This window comes from Melopsittacus undulatus, chromosome 6 (assembly GCF_012275295.1).
Source record: "Melopsittacus undulatus isolate bMelUnd1 chromosome 6, bMelUnd1.mat.Z, whole genome shotgun sequence".
NCBI lineage: Eukaryota > Metazoa > Chordata > Aves > Psittaciformes > Psittaculidae > Melopsittacus > Melopsittacus undulatus.
The window spans coordinates 15,869,185-15,885,358 of record NC_047532.1 but is presented as its reverse complement, the minus strand read 5'-3'; the positions used below and the strand labels follow the sequence as shown (position 1 = coordinate 15,885,358).

General features: G+C 38.1%; 1 protein-coding gene across 1 annotated transcript in view; it reads right to left on the bottom strand.

The window, feature by feature from the left end:
• Positions 1 to 16,174, bottom strand: part of FAF1 (Fas associated factor 1) — a 174,106-nt gene that overhangs the window by 24,333 nt on the left and 133,599 nt on the right. The window contains exons 14-15 of the mRNA XM_005151116.3: positions 9,205 to 9,341; positions 6,616 to 6,704 (exon numbers count right to left, since the gene is read on the bottom strand). Of these exons, the coding sequence (XP_005151173.2) occupies positions 6,616 to 6,704; positions 9,205 to 9,341 (226 nt within the window). The remainder of the gene's footprint in view (positions 1 to 6,615; positions 6,705 to 9,204; positions 9,342 to 16,174) is intronic.

The window sequence follows — 16,174 nt, the reverse complement described above, 5'->3', positions numbered from 1 at the left end:
GAAATTAAAATCTGTGAGTGCTTGAGGCTGTTCATGGGAGCATTAAAGAGGAACACCCCTTTGGCCAAACAAACCAGTGCAAGAAAGGCATTAATTTGACTCACTAAGATGACAGACTTGCACATTGTATAACTTCAACGTACATGATGGGGAATACATGGAGGGAAAAAGCATACACAGAATGTATTAGGCAGATGAGAACAATGAAGACAAAGCAAATGAATGTTTCTGCTGTGGCAGAGCCACAGGTGGGGAGGCAAAACAACGCAGAACCACCGGAAGATCCTGCCTGTCTGTATCTAAGGATGAAAGCCCAGTTCCAGACACTGGGTTTTGGGAATTACATTAAGTGACAAAAAAACCCCAACAACCCCAAAACTTTCTTTAAAGTTCTGCAGTGACTTTCCATGGGAAAAAAGCCAGCCAGACCTTTTACAACATCTGGGCTATATCACAGTGATAAGTGAATATTCAGTGACTGAAGCCATCAACATGTATACCCAAAAAGCCACATGAATTAAAGATGTTTTAATTTTACCTTCTTTTTTAAATCTGTTGTTGCCTTGCATTTTATCATAGTTCAAACTATGCCACAAGCTCTTGAAGGCAGCACTTGTCCCTGCTGATGTGTCAGCGCAGTGAAGTGCTCAATGGGAAACCAATCGTTTGGGGTGCTATCATATTACAAATTCAAAATTGGAAAATTTAATCAAATAAATTTTGTTTACTGTAGTTTAATTGGTTATAACTAGTAATAATTAGCAAACGTGCTAATTGGATTTTTGAGGGGTTAAATCACGTTCTTCGCTGGATGGCTGTCATCACCAGAATGCTTTTGTGCTTTGGGATTTAATGGATTTCATGTATTTATTCTCATAACCTCTTGTTGTGCAAACACTATATACCATGATACACATAACAGTGTTAGATGGAACACAGATTATCAAAGGTATTCAGATGTTTAATTTCTACTGATTTTAATGTGAGCTTCAGTGCCTAAACAGAAATTGCAGCGGCCACAGATGATGGAAGCACTTAGGCCATCCTCTAACTGGAGAAACAACTGCAGGTTAAGGAGGGGAGAAAAACAATCTATTTGAAGGAGGAAAAGATGGGCAGACCATCAGTTGTCCTCTTCAACTTCCTTTGTGGCTGTGAGATATAGCATAGAATCAAGTAGGTTGGAAAAGACCTTTAAGATCAAGTCCAACTGTTGCCCCAGGACTGCCAAGTATACCACTAAACCATGTCACTGAGGGCCTCGTCTGTGTTGGAAGCTAAAACTGTTCAGTTATAACATAAAGAAAAAGCCCTAAGGGAATCCCTTACATTTGACAGCAGCAAGGCAGAAAAGGAGGAAGACATGGTGATATCAGGCTTTCATATGCAAAGCTATAAAAATAACACTTGGTCAGTAAGTGCTGGGATGGACACACAAGCATACTTTTACAAAGAGCTGGTAAAGAAGGTGAATTTATGTTGCCATTTTAGAGTTTTGGTTTTCTTTTATGCATATTTTAACCCCCCCATCCAGATACTGGTCAGGAAGGACCTACATTTTCCTCATGCTGCAGCAGTACCGAGGAAGAAGAGGTATTACCTAAGATTAGAGATCAGTGATAGTGACTGGCAGTGTTCAAGACCAGGTTGGATGAAGCCTTGGGTGGCATGGTTTAGTGTGAGGTGTCCCTGCCCATGGCAGGGGGATTGGAACTAGATGATCTTGAGGTCCTTTCCAATCCTAACTATTCTATGATTTTATGATTCTATGACTCTGCAGGTCTACATTTTTGTATAGGTTATCTTCAGTCAGAGTCTGCTTACAACAGTTTTTCCAGTTTAAAAACTAAATCTCTCTCTTTCACGCTGAAGAACAGTGTGTCAGCAGACAGAGCTTAAAGAGAATTGAAGGTTTTAATGGGTATCTGTAAAAATAAGAAGGCTTTTGAAACAACTATGGGTATTAACGATTCCACCTTGAAGCCTGATCTGAGAGCAGGAGTGCTAGTGTTGCATAAGAACAAAAATAAACATGACGAGAGACCTACTGTTACTGAAATGTGGACAAGTTGGACCAGCTGTGTAACAGTCAATGCTTCTACAGTAATACATGTTGACAGCAAAAATAAAAAGAATGCATTACTGAGACACCATCAAATAAGCCCTGTCATTACATGGAAACTCCACCCTGTATAAGCTTGTCAAAAAGTGTTACTGTAATCCTTTGAGAAGCCTCCTCCTCGGGCAACGAAGAAAAAATGTTCAGGATCAGCCCAGAACAGGTGTGTTGTGCTGCAATGCCAGGACTTAATCACATATCTCTTCGCATTAATCTCACAAAGGAAGTAATGCAGGTCTATATGGGCACATCATGCCACGCTGAGATGATTATTTAACTACCCCATTACAGTAAGCAAGCTGACAGGGTGTTTAAAAATGGACATTCCAGGGCTTACTGTATTTTACAATTATTATTTGTTTTCCTAAGTCCAGCACCAGGCACTGACACTTAAGAGGAACTGATAATACATGCTCTTTTCAAAGTCAATCCCTGAAAAATCTCAGTTCACGCCTAGATCAACAGTGGCTGAGGCTGGCTGCCCCTGCTCCAAGATACCCTCTTTTGCTTATAGGAGAAACTCTGTAATGGCATTTATTTCCTCTTTGCAAAAATCCCCAACTCCCACAGTTTAAACAGTAGTTGGGGAATCAACATTTGTAGTGTGGGTCAGAGGAGCAAACATGGCTAGGAAAATAGTCCATCAGATGTACGAAATCATTAGTGTAGCCTCAGACTAATTCTACATACAAAGCCTGAGGTTGGACTTCAGACCCTACACCTGACTGCACTGGCTTGGGTGGAACTGTATCCTGGCCAACTGGCCTTACTACTGTTGATGCCACCAAACCCACCATTTAGTTATCTATTGGCCACTTTTCCTAAGTGCCACATGAGCACAACGTCACATGTTGCTGATCATATTTTATTATTTGTAGCTTGTCACCATGGCAATTTGGCTACTTAGACCATGAGATTTGCTTCAAGAAACCTGCTCTACTGGAGGTTGATAGGGTCCATCTGTCAGAGAAGGGGAGGATCATCTTTGATCACAGGCTTGCCAAGCTGGTAAAGAGGGCTTTTAAAGTGAAGTTGCCAGTAAAAGAGAACCTCAATTCATCCCTCTCCTGCCAGTTTGATGTCAGAGAAGGACTGCAGGTCAGCAGGTGAGCCCCTGACGAACAGCACAAACAAACTGCTGCCACCCCAGCCAGTAAGTCAGCTCAGGGGAGAGCCCAGAGCTGGGGCCAATGGCTCAGTGTCCAAGTGGAGACCAGTGATGAGTGGCATTCCTCAGGGGTCAGTACTGGGACCAGCACTTTGTTGGTGACATGGACAGCAGGACTGAGAGCACCCTCAGCAAGTATGCTGATAGCACCAAGCTGTGTGGTGCAGTCAACATGCTGGAAGGAAGGGATACCATCCAGAGGGACTTTAACAGGCTGGAGAGATGGGCCCATGAAAGCCTCATGAAATTCAACAAGGCCAAGTGCAAGGTCCTTGAGTCTGGGCAATCCCAACCACACATACAGGCTGGGCAGAGAATGGGTTGAGAGCAGTCCTGAGAAGAAGGACCTGGGGGGTAACACAGTTGACAGGCAGCAAGAAACAGGCCCAATGATTTGTGATCAACCCAGAAACCTTGGAGGGCAGGAAAAAGAATAGGATGGCAGATAGATCTCCATTTAAGAAAGTCTTGGAGAGAAAATGAGTGCCAAAATTGCACACCACTGTACCTCAAGGCATGTATGTTGGATTAGTATGAGTACCTATATGCATCTCAATGTTTTTAAGGTATTTGAGATTATATTGGACACAATACACACCTAAAATTTAAATCCAAGTTCTAGTTAAATTATGGTAATTTAGCACTTGACATCATATAGAAATATGCCCCAAATTTACGTGATTAAAAATTTATGAGACTACACCAGTATATTTTATTCCTATATGGATACAAAGCCCAGGATTCAGCTAAACACACTATTACCACCTGCTGATGAAGTGACTCACTTCACTCAGGTGAGATATGTTGGTGATGCTGTTCTGAGCATCCTGCCTACGCCTCAGTCAATGATCAGTGACAAGGTGCTGACTGTAAAGAGATGCTTGAACAGTTACAGCCAACGTCATGGTAAACACCTGTACCATTAGCTGTCAATGGTAATAGTCATCCTATACAGAAATAACCATCAGAGGGCACTGCAAAACATACTGTGCTAAACAGAATTATGCAGTAGCTGTATTGAAAGCTTTCATGTGCATTCAAGTTAAAAATCCACAGTGGAGAAGTTCAGCTGCATGAACTGACTCATTCATGACTTCATGCTGTTATTTACAAGTGTTTCCAGTTCTATTTCTCTCTCACACACACTTCTGTTTACAGCGAAGCTATAGAGATGACTTCTCTTTTGAAAACACAAAAGAATTTTCTGCTTATCTTCTTGTGGTTTTATGATGACTTATTGTAGCTATTAAGAAAACAGTAACAGAAACCGGACTCTGTATCCTGTTTGCTATTGTAATATTTGGGGGAAAAAAATTGCACTGACTGCAATAAGATCCTAAAAAAGAAAAGGTGTTGATGTTTGAATGCTTGAGGTTGTCAAGTACAAGATTTGCAAGAAAGCTACATATTATGCAGCAAACCACAAAAAGACAATGTTTTTCTTACAGGCTGAAGCCCTCTATTGAGTATAGATTGCTTGTCAAATACTCCCTTTCTGGAATAATAACTTCATAAAGCAAGGTGATTTTTTGTTTTTAAACTTCCTGCTTCAAAGGCAAAAGTGTCTCAGATCAGCTTTTTGGTGTGCTTGTTACAAATGGAGCCAAGGTGTAAGTAAATATCCTATTTCTGTATAGAACCCATCGTGTCTGGAAACGTGCCCTCAAAGTTTATGAAATTTTCCATTAGTTTTTTGAATGTCAAAATGTGTTAGAAAAAAAACTCCTTTTGGAGAAGCAATGTCACTGGTGCTCTCAGTGACAGAAAACCAAAGGGAACGTGAGTAAAGACTTCAGAAGACTTGGACAAAGGTAGATTTCAGAGAAACGTATAAAAATTAGTTTTCCATTTTCCCTACACAGGTAGAGTACTTGGAGTAAGATGTCAGGAGACATCCATATCACCACTCTGGGGACATCTGTTACTGGACTGCCACTGTTCTTGGCCATCCCATGAAGGACTGATAGCAGCTCAGGACACAGAAGCCAGTTCCTGCTTCTGCAATCATGCCCTCAAGCCTACCGAGTCTTCTCTTTCTTTAAGCTTTGTTTCCTTTCCACCGAGATGTTCCTCAGTTGCAAACTCACCTGGTTTTATCCTCTTAGACATATTCTTTCACTATCTCACCTGTCCCCACCTTCTTGTCTCCTAAGTACTGAAGTCCTCTGCTCTGGACAACTGTTCTGGTCTCCTCTTCCTCCCTTTGTTCCAATCCTATCACTGCTGCTTCTAGTTCCTTCTCCTTCCCCTCATTTGCTCTTATCTCTCTGCCTTTATATGCTTTGTTTTTCTTTTGTTTTCTTCCTTTCTATGAGCTTTTCTAGTTTTCACTTCTGAACCTTTCTTGGAAATAATCTGTGATGGAAATTTCACCTTCTTGCTAAAGCATTAAACTACCCTCCATAACTAACATATTCCTGTTAAAATGCAATAAAAAATCAATTATATTGTGCCTTGGATTTCTGTTGTAATCCTCATAATCAAATTTGTGTTCAGTACTAGCAGAATTGAAGTCAATTTCTTTACCAATGAATTACAGGTAGCATAAATAAGGAAGAGAAAATGAACTACAGTGCAGATACCCTGCCTTCATATTATTATAACTATAATCAGTAAATCTCATACTAATGAGATACAAGGTTTAAATGTAAAGAATGTATTTACTGAATTATTGTCAATCAATGTCTACATAACAGGATAAGAAAAATCTTGAATGGCAACACACCTATTATTTTAAATTCCTAAGTACTTCATTACTTCAAAATGTCACTCTCAATTTATAGCGTAACAGATAAACATCTTTCAACTGTATACCTCACTGTGTCTGCTTCTGTGTGATTGAAACACTGGTTTTGAAAAGTCTTGTCATCATGTACCCATTCTGGATTGTTCTGAACGGTGATTCAGTACTGGCATAGTGCTGGTGAAGGCTCCTTTTCAATCCCCTTCTACATGTATACACTTAAGATATACCAATCTGGTTTTGTTTCTACCTAAGACTTAGAGTTGGTCATTGGAAAAAAAATCAGATTGTTGTTTCCTTCTATGAGCATATTAAGCTCTGTAATACCACTGTAAATGTAAACTCATGACTAATATTCAGAAAAAGGAAAAAAACTAAAAATTATAAGACCAACAAAGAGGGGTTTTTTGGGATCCTCTAAACGAAGACACAAAGGAGACTTGACATGTTTAATTTCTGATGATGGAAGAGACACTACAACATATAAATACCCAAATTCACTGGCTAAAGAGACATCTGGTTAATTCTGCATCCCCAGTGATTTGTGGAAGGCAGTAGGCATCTGCAGTAACTTTCAGTGCTCACCTCATCCTTTATATCTTCCTGCTGCTGGGCACTGAAGATCTCCATTGCAGCAATCAGCCTCATCATTAGCTCATCCACTGTTGTGTTACCTAGCAACAAGGAAAGATAGCTGAACTTCATATCATTAAAGTTATTAAACAAAAAAGGAGTCAGTTTAGAATTAATCCATAAAAATAGCCAGATTAAAAAAAAAGACAGAGTAGAAAATGCAAATATCTCAGCAGAATGCTTTTAGTTTGCCTTTTTATTGAAAATTCAAACCAGTTTTTACAAACAAATGTTGATAATGCTGATCACAGGCTAAACTTTTAGGTGGTTCAAATCTGAACAACTGCTTTTGTGCTTGCATGAAATAACTTCAGCTTTGCTTTTAATCCCTAACATTGAAGGAAAGTAATGTATCTGGGGTTCCATGCCATGGAGTTGATTTTTCAGTTTTGGAGTAATCAAGGAGACTGAAGCAATTGCTTAGCCAGGTAAGAAAAGGTAGGATGTTGGCAGCAGCATTCAAGCGGATTGTTATAAAGAAAACAAACCAGGATACAGGGATTGACTGGATTTGTGCCCATGCATTTTTATTCAGGTATAGCTAGTAGTAAAATTTCAAATATTATAATATGTTCTTTTCAGTGTATTTACTTCTTGCAAAGCTAATACTAGCAGAAAAGTATCTGTGTATACATAGCCAGAAATACAGCACATGCATAGGAAAACAGGTATCGCCTCACATTTTTTCTACCAGTGTGTCTCCAGTCTTCAGTAAGACTGAAAGATTAGTTTAACTTCCTACCAAGATGCATTCAGCCTTTGGTTTCTCTTCCTAAACTGAAAACTAGACTACCCATTACAGCCACTTGTCATAGTAGTTAAAAGACCTTGAGAAACAGTCAAAAACTATAAACTCAACATCTGCCAGCTTAAACACTCTTTGGACCTTAGCAGGACAATACCAGCAAGAGCTAGATTTATATTGGTGATACTGGTCAATATTTTAAAAGGAATAAACTAATCAAAAGCCAAAGTACCACTAAAGAAAATCAAAACTGTCCCCATAATTTCCAACCCCAGAAAAAAAGTAAAAATTGAAAGCAAACTTAGTCTGCATTTCAATAAACATCACTGGGACTTAAGTTTCTATATCGCTGTATCTCTTCTGTAAACATGCCTTCTCACCCAGCCCTGAAAGGCCTCATTGTTCCCACTTCTAGCATTTGCTACCTTAGCAGAAAATGTTATCTCGCATGCTACAACATGCACGACTTCAGAGACAACTATTCATCTGAGGGCATATTGTTAAAAGATATCCCAATTCATGGGAAAACAACAAGCACACTTTGATTTTTGTTAAAGGATAGATTTAAGGCTGCAATAGATGATCGCTTTAGTTCAAAAGATAGCAGAAAGGCCGATGAATCATTAAAACTTAATGACTCCAATGAAATAACTTGGATTATTTTACACTATAAAGCTGCATTGTATTATGATTTTAAATCACCAAGTTGCTAAAGCAGTTAAATAACTTAAGCCAGTAAGTACCACCAGCTTCAGTGGGATAACACAGGTGCTGAACTATGCTGCAGTTATAAAAACAAGACAATCTATTTACAAGACTGTTTGTATGAAATAAGTTTTATAAGTGACAGAAGTACCATGAATTAATGTGTGGATTTTGTCCCACTAAGGAGACAAAATCCATGCAAAATTAACTATTTTATGCATAGAAGGGAGCACTGCAGATTCCTCAAGAAAATTATTAATTCCATATGCAGAAAGAAACAGTGATGCTCTCTGCAAAAGGCAGTATTTCCTGAGGCTGAATTTCCTCAGGAATATAAGATTACAATAGAGATTGCTAGATATAAGCAATAAATAAATGAGGACACAATGTCATGAAGGCAAACTTGTGGAGAAAGCAAAAGAAATAAGAGGCAGCCATTCTTTGATGTATTTTAATTTGAAGAGTTACTGAGAACAGCAGTCAAAGGGCACCACTCCACTTCTAAGTCATCTTGCTGTCACAAAGAAATCAGAGGAATGGTTATGCCAGAAAGAACTGCTCATCTAAGCCATAAAGCTTCATTCATGTGAGATAATATTAGTAACTTAAATTCTGATTTGATTTGGGGTCTCCACACTGCAGGCAGGTCTGCAGTGTGGGAAAAAAGCAACTCATGTTCAAATATTAGCCTACTACATGCAAGAGTCCACCTATCAACAAGGAATTACACGCAAAGAATTAAATGCATTCTGGCACTACACAAAAAGTGCAGCCAAAATCTTTTGGATATTAGGGATGTATCTGGATATAAACTTGGAACACTAAATATAGTTCCTCATTTAGGAAATTTGGCTTCTAATTTAAAAAGATGAAAACCAAACTATGATTCCTCTACAGCCATGGCAACTTCAGTCTCTAATACCCTGTTAGTTAATGCATTTACGAATAGTAACTATTTATGTCATGGCAACTGAAAGTTTACTTCAAATTCATATTCTGAACATCTTAAAAAAGAAAAGGTTATCAAAGATCTTCTAACAGTTTCAGTACTCACATAAATACTTTAAATAATTAAGTATAAAGAACTGTACCTTGTATTACATTCAATACTTCATTAGATGATCGTTTCCCCATAATAATAAGGAAAAGTGGAAACTGGTCTGTCTTCTGAGTCCGAATTGTTTGGGCAACAACACTCCCGAAGTGTCTAGTGCACATCGTCAGAAACCTATGGGGGTGGGGGGAAGTTAACATTGTAGAGGGTGAAGAGTGTTTAAATAAATAATTATGCCAAATTCAACAGTTTAACTGTTACCTCACTGTTCAACATCTAGGCTTCCGCATTCAATTCTAGAACTCCTTATCCCTTCTTATAATTATGAGAATATTTACAAATACGATAGACCCAGGTTGTCTAAATGAACACAATTAATAACCAGTTGAGACAGTGATTTTATCTGATGGAGAATTCCATTTCCTGTGAAACTGTTCTGTAGCCTAGAATTCAAAACTAACTCTTCCTATAAAATCATGCTTAATCAATTGTTAAAACTTCTAAAGAGAAAATAAGCAGAGCCATAATCTAGTAAACACAGCAAAGTATAAACATAGTATCATTTCATATGAAAGCATAATAACAAAAGAGCAAGAAATTGTTTTTATCATAGAATTAAAATGTGGTACTTCAGAACTGTATTTTCTTTTGTACTAGTGCCCTGCAAGTGACATACTTAGCAGTGTGGTCTAAAAAAACAGTAATTCTAAGCTTTTGACCAAAAAAGCTGTTGGATATTAGCATACAGAAGTCTAGCATTAGTATTCTTAACACGATCTTGAATAAATGAAAAAACTGATAAAGCTTTTCTCTTCCATTAGAGGACTGTTTGAAATTAGCATTTCTTTCAAGAGAAAAGGGTAGCTTATGATATGTTTTCAGATCTGATGGTAAAAAGTAAATGTCATAATAATAATGAATTATGAAAGACCAAATGCAAATACAGAATGCTTTAATAAGATCCAATTTAATAAAGTCTGTAAAAATAATGGACTTTTAATAACACGGGTCACAAAAGGCAAAATAGTGGAAATTCTGAGGACTAACCACTGGTAGGCTTATTAATTCTTAATTATGTTCATGAAAGGCAACTTAAATCGTGTGTTTTCTTATGCCTTATGATAATATTTTAGGTAACAACTACTCTGAAATGTATGCTGTAACTGAAGAGCAAAGTCTTGTTGTCACATGCATTAGAAGCCAAATCTATTTGGAAAGACAAACTACATTAAAATGTCAAGCTTTCCAAGTAATTTCTTCTCAAAAATATTGAAAAGATTCAAAATTGTAATTTTTTCTTTATCAATATATATTGTATTTAATAAAATTGCTAAAAAAATGATAAACCTGATGAGTACAACATAGGGCTTGTTCAAGGTACCTGAAGTATAAAAAACCCCCTTCTCCTCAGAGACAATTTGCAGTGTAACTACGGCCGTGGTTGGATGGAAGGCCATGAACAGCGGTAGCCAGAGTATTTCAAAGCCATAAATGTTACTGGCAAACACTCTTCCCTGCTTCCTTGATTCTGTCTTGTGCAATTCGGAACGATCATACTCAAAGACAACATCGAAACCACCAAATACAGTCTGCTAGATCAGAAATAGCTATGTAGAGAAATACCATCTGGTAGAGATAAAATAAAATGTCACCAAGTCTGGACACATAAACTCCTAAACTAAATAACAGTTGTTGATGTTTGCTGTTCCAAGGTGGGAATGTGTAATGGCCTCACAGAAGTCAGTGGTGATATTCCACTGCAAAATGACTGAGGTGAATTCAAAGTTTCACTCCTGGAGGTAATAAAGATTGTGGACAATTTAACTGAATTCCTGAAATTTGTGTATTAAAACCGTTTAACTGTCTTCAATGCACCACAGAAGAAAAGCACTAGGGTTGTTTTGGGAAAACAAAATATTGTTAAAACTCAGCCTCACAATACACTGCTATAAGTATGAGCTTTGTACGTCGAGAATTCGGAATGAAGCAGATATTTCAGTATGCTCAAAGATTTCCCAAATAAGTTTTTTTCCAGGAGATGAATTTTTACATGTTGAAATTCTGGCTGACTATATAGTACCTAACAGATCATGATACCTCTGAGTTCTCTATAATCAAGGCTGGGAACAGGTTTCAACTCCCTGGCTACAGAAGATGGCATGCCGTGCCAAGCTGGTGTAAGTGTACACATACTTTCCTGGTTGAGTAACAGCAAAACAGATGCCAGATGCCAACATCTTCCATCATGGTGTTTTTTTTTTCTTCTTGGGGCCACTTCTTATAGCCACTGGTGCCATCTGCCCCTCTCTTTCAAATAACCTCCTTTCCTCTGCTGCTGTCACAAACTGCTCAGCTCTCTCACATACTAGTTACAAGAGCAGCTCATGTCAATTCTGACCCAAATGCCACAGATTTGCCATTGCTGCCATCAGGCAGCTTTTGTCTTGGGGGAGGAATGAGAAACAACCCTTCTCCTCAGCAGTTCCAACTTTGAATAATGAATGTCTAGATGACAGCACTGCTTATCAATGCACATCTTCAGAGCAGAGATAATACACATGAGAAACTCTTCTCACTAACACAATCCATCAAAATAGATCCTGCCCTTTGGAACCAAGCAAGACTCCACTTGACCGTTGAACTAAAATGCAGTACAGCCAACTAAAATATTAAGGCAGTCAAACAATGGATAAAGAGACAGCAGCAGCAATCTCCAGTGTCTACACCATATAACTCCTATTCATCAGTGACAACTCACACGCTTTTCACCAAGTCAGTGGTAAGTGTTCAGCAATTACTTGTAACACGTCTATTCGTTTTTAGATGGGTAGGAATTGAATTTTCATTCATGATGCCCATTCAGTTTTTTTCTCATACCTTTTAATAGATTTTGCAACTACTTAACTGATTTTGCTTCCCCCCCCCCCACACCTCTTCTGTCTTTACTGATTCTGTATTTGAAGACTTTCTTACTTTCTTCCAAATTCATATGCAGAAAAAGAACCCCCAAAATCAAAAAAACCTTCCTCTGTGCTAACATTGACTGTCAGAAGTATGTAAGTAGGACCAAAACGATTTGGTGCAACAACAAGTATCTTACTCTGTTCATCACTAACAAGGGTTTTTTTTTACTTTCATCTGAACAGAAGTGTGCCAGATCTTTCAGTGGCATCTCCAGCACTGCCAAGAGAACTGCCTGTGGAGTGCATCAAAGAGCCAGATGTCCCTCCAGGGAGAACTGTTTTCCACAACATGCTGGATTACTGTGATCTCCAACCAAAAGTGGAAATAGAGGAACACTGCCAGAAAGGGAGGGCAAATGGCACCCTACCACTCCTTTTAGTTTGAAATTACAAGAATATTCCAGGAGGAAGAAGTATGAGAAAGGCAAAAAAGCATTTTATGAAGGAAAAATCCATTAATAAAAGGAATCTCAGAAGTTAAAGAATAAAGTTCATCAAGAAAAGTAACAGTTTTGGCAGGCAGCATCATTTCCTTACTTCTTTCTTGACTCCCTAAGCAACAAAAGCAGCAATTATTAAAGCTACAGAATAAACATGAGAACTGACCATGGCTTGACAAATACAGAAACAAACTCTAAAAAGATTACAAATTTATCTTTAAAGAAATAAAAATCAGATTGAACAGGTATTAATTCTTAGACATGGTTCACTCTGTAGTTAAAAGTAGAGGGTTGCTGATCACTGCAACAGTTACCCTCCCATGTGCACTTTAAGATAACCTGTGTGAAGAGTTATCATATTCATAGGATGTTAGCGTCCCCAGAGAAGAATACTATCGTAGCAGCTAATATGCAACACATGCTATTGAAATACACTCCTGGCATAGCTTTTTTGTAATTTGATCACAATGTGCAATTTATTTAATATTACTTTTAAAAGACTCCCAGAGGCAATTATGAATAAATAACAGCTTTAAAAATCTACTGAAAAAAAAAGCTTAAAGTATTACTAAGTCTCAAAACCAAAGAGAATACTTATTACAACTTAAATCTGTGGTCCAGAACAGCTGCTGATGTCAGATATGCCATACAGAACTTTGTAAATGCTGGGGTTTAGCAATAATGTTTCTGTGAGAACACGAAGCTTTTAATTTTTAACAACAAAATTGGCCACCTCTGGCTGAAGTGTGATCATCAAAAGTGCAGATCTCAGAGCTCAGGATTTTTCGATCCCTGGAAAGCTTTTGATCTATATGATACCTATTTACACTGCAAAATATGTATTGCCTTTCCGAGCAGAAGAAGCCCAAAGGGGAAAGCCAAGCCTTAGGTGGGAGATGGCAGCTGTTCCTGATGGGAGGTGTTTCATAATTTCAATGACTGTGACTATCTCATTGTTTCTTTATGTATCTCCTGTTCATGTATTATGTTGTTTCACATTTTCATTATTCAAATGGACAGGATCTATGTAGGCAGTCAAGTTTAGATCTGTGATTACACAAGATCCCTCCTTACTGCTCCACAGATATGAACAAGCAAATAAGCTACCATCATATCATGATAGAATGGTTTGGGTTGGAAAGGACCTTAAAGACCATCTAATTCCAACCCTTTGCCACACTAAGGGACACCTTCCTCTAGAGCAGGTTGCTCCAAGCCCCGTCCAACCTGGTCTTGAGCTTTGACTAAGATGCTAAACATTTTAGAAAAATGTAAACGTTCCTTGAATATTTCAACTTAAATAATTTGGTAATCCAAGAGCATCCCTGGTGCCCAGTCTCCAAACAGGCCACAAGACAGAGGCAGATGATCTTGAGGTCCTTTCCAATCCTAACTGGTCTATGATTGTTGGCTCCACACTGTGATTTTGTATTTTCCAATATGAACTGGTTCAAACTGATTCTTTACTGTTAGGGTGGTGAGGTACTGGAATGGGTTGCCCAGGGAGGTTGTGAATGCTCCATCCCTGGCAGTGTTCAAGGCCAGGTTGGATGAAGCCTTGGGTGACATGGTTTAGTGTGATGTGTCCCTGCCCATGGCAGGGGGGTTGGAACTAGATGATCTTAAGGTCCTTTCCAACCCTAACTGTTCTACGATTCTATCAGTAGAGGAAGAATTAACAAAAAAAAAAAAAAAAAAGAAGAATTTAAGAGTAATTAAAGGCAGAACTTAGAAAAGAATTGATGATTCTGAGCAATAAGAGTCCTCTGTATTTCCATGAAAAAATCACAGTACATCGTAGCCCTGCTATTTGCTGCTCTTGGCTTGATCCAGAGGAAGGACTCAAGGAGCAGAAGATTTCAGTCTTCCTTCTCCTTCCACTCAGAAAAGTGGCAATGGGTGTGGCTTTGAAACACATGGACACCATCTACCAATCATGACTGAAGCCAAGTATTAACTACTCAATGCCTGTCCTCCATTGTGGTACCAATTTTTAGTTACCTACTGGAATCAAACTGGTGATAAATTCTGATGGGATTAATAGCTTTGCATCCATCCCCAAATTATACTACCTTCTCAAGACATTATGAATAAAACATGTCAGTTGTGGCATAATATCATTGCAGAAAGAGCAACTACACCTAAAATGCTAATTCTAGCTCTTTTCTTGTTAATCAAGTAAACCTGCAAAAGGAAACTAACACAGAGCAAGCTGCATATCATACATTGCAGTGTACCCTGAAATGCACAAAGAGGACCACCTGATGCTATATTTGGAATGTTTTCTGTATATGTTCAAACAAAAATGGAAAGCTCTCCTTTGCTTTTACTTTTGCTTTTCTTAAACTCTCTCCAGCACCTTCAGGTTAATTTGTACTGGCAAACTTGTCTAGCACACTAAAGGGCGAATTCTCTTCCATACAGAGAACTCTGCTCTCAAATGTATGGATGAAATGTATTAAAATAAATGCTAAAAAACTGCATAGGATTTTAGATCGAATTTCCTTACTTTGTGCACCAACATAAATAAGAGAGATGTGATTATATGTTACAGTCTTGCTCACATAAATACTCCTGTAGTTACTTTAAATTTTTACACACTGGTGGGAAAACTTTGGAAAAATTCCTCCTAAAATGAGGCCTTTTGGCACATGGAGCCCACTATGCTTCTTGCAAAGGACATTTTAGCAGAAAGGCTGCACTGGGAGCACTTTTAGCTGCAACATTTTAGCCTTAAGTCCTGCTCAAAAAGCAGCCACAGGACAAAATGTGATACCCTCTTGTAAAATATCTATTCCCTTTCAGTCTGAACTGGTCTTCAGTCCACAACTGGGATGATTTTGGCTGAAAAAAATGTGATTTATTAATGGCCAGATATTTCCCAAGGCCAATCTTACTTTAAGAAGCTTTAAAGCTTCAGAAATGGGTGTGAAAAGAAGGTAACTCCTTTCTTGAGCATGAAGAAAACAACGCTGAATATCAAAGATGCAAGGTTTCTGAGTATTTTTACTCATAATTCTATACACTGCAAAGTCAACATAAGACTCATTAAAATGTTAATGTAAAAATAACATTTTTGTGTTACGTATTTACATTTTACATAAAAGTAAAAGCTGAGGTCATGAAATGGTATATTAAAATAAGGTTGCTATCCATAGTCTCCATAATACAGAGAGTTACTGTCTTACCCTCATCGGTAGGGTCACAACTGTTGACTCAAACACGAGGGGAAAATGAGCAACAGATACAAGGCATGGTTTAAAGATGGATAAAGCAGCCTGAATCAGATTATGTGGATACCCTCTTAGTATCACCTCACTAAATATCCAGGGATTCAGATGGAAAAAGCAGAATTTTATCCACTTTTTCTTTATGCAAAAGTAAAGCCTAGACGGGTGGTTATCTATCTTTTCATAAAATGTGGAAGATCTGATTTCATCCTGAAAGGCCCAAACAGATTAGGTGAATGCTTCATAACCCCATTTAGTCTGAAACACATCCCTCTAGAAACTCATTAATTTTGGATACCATTGGAGCCCAAACAAAATCATTGATAAAAGTATGAATAAAATATACCTGGACTCCTTGCTAAAACACTGTACTA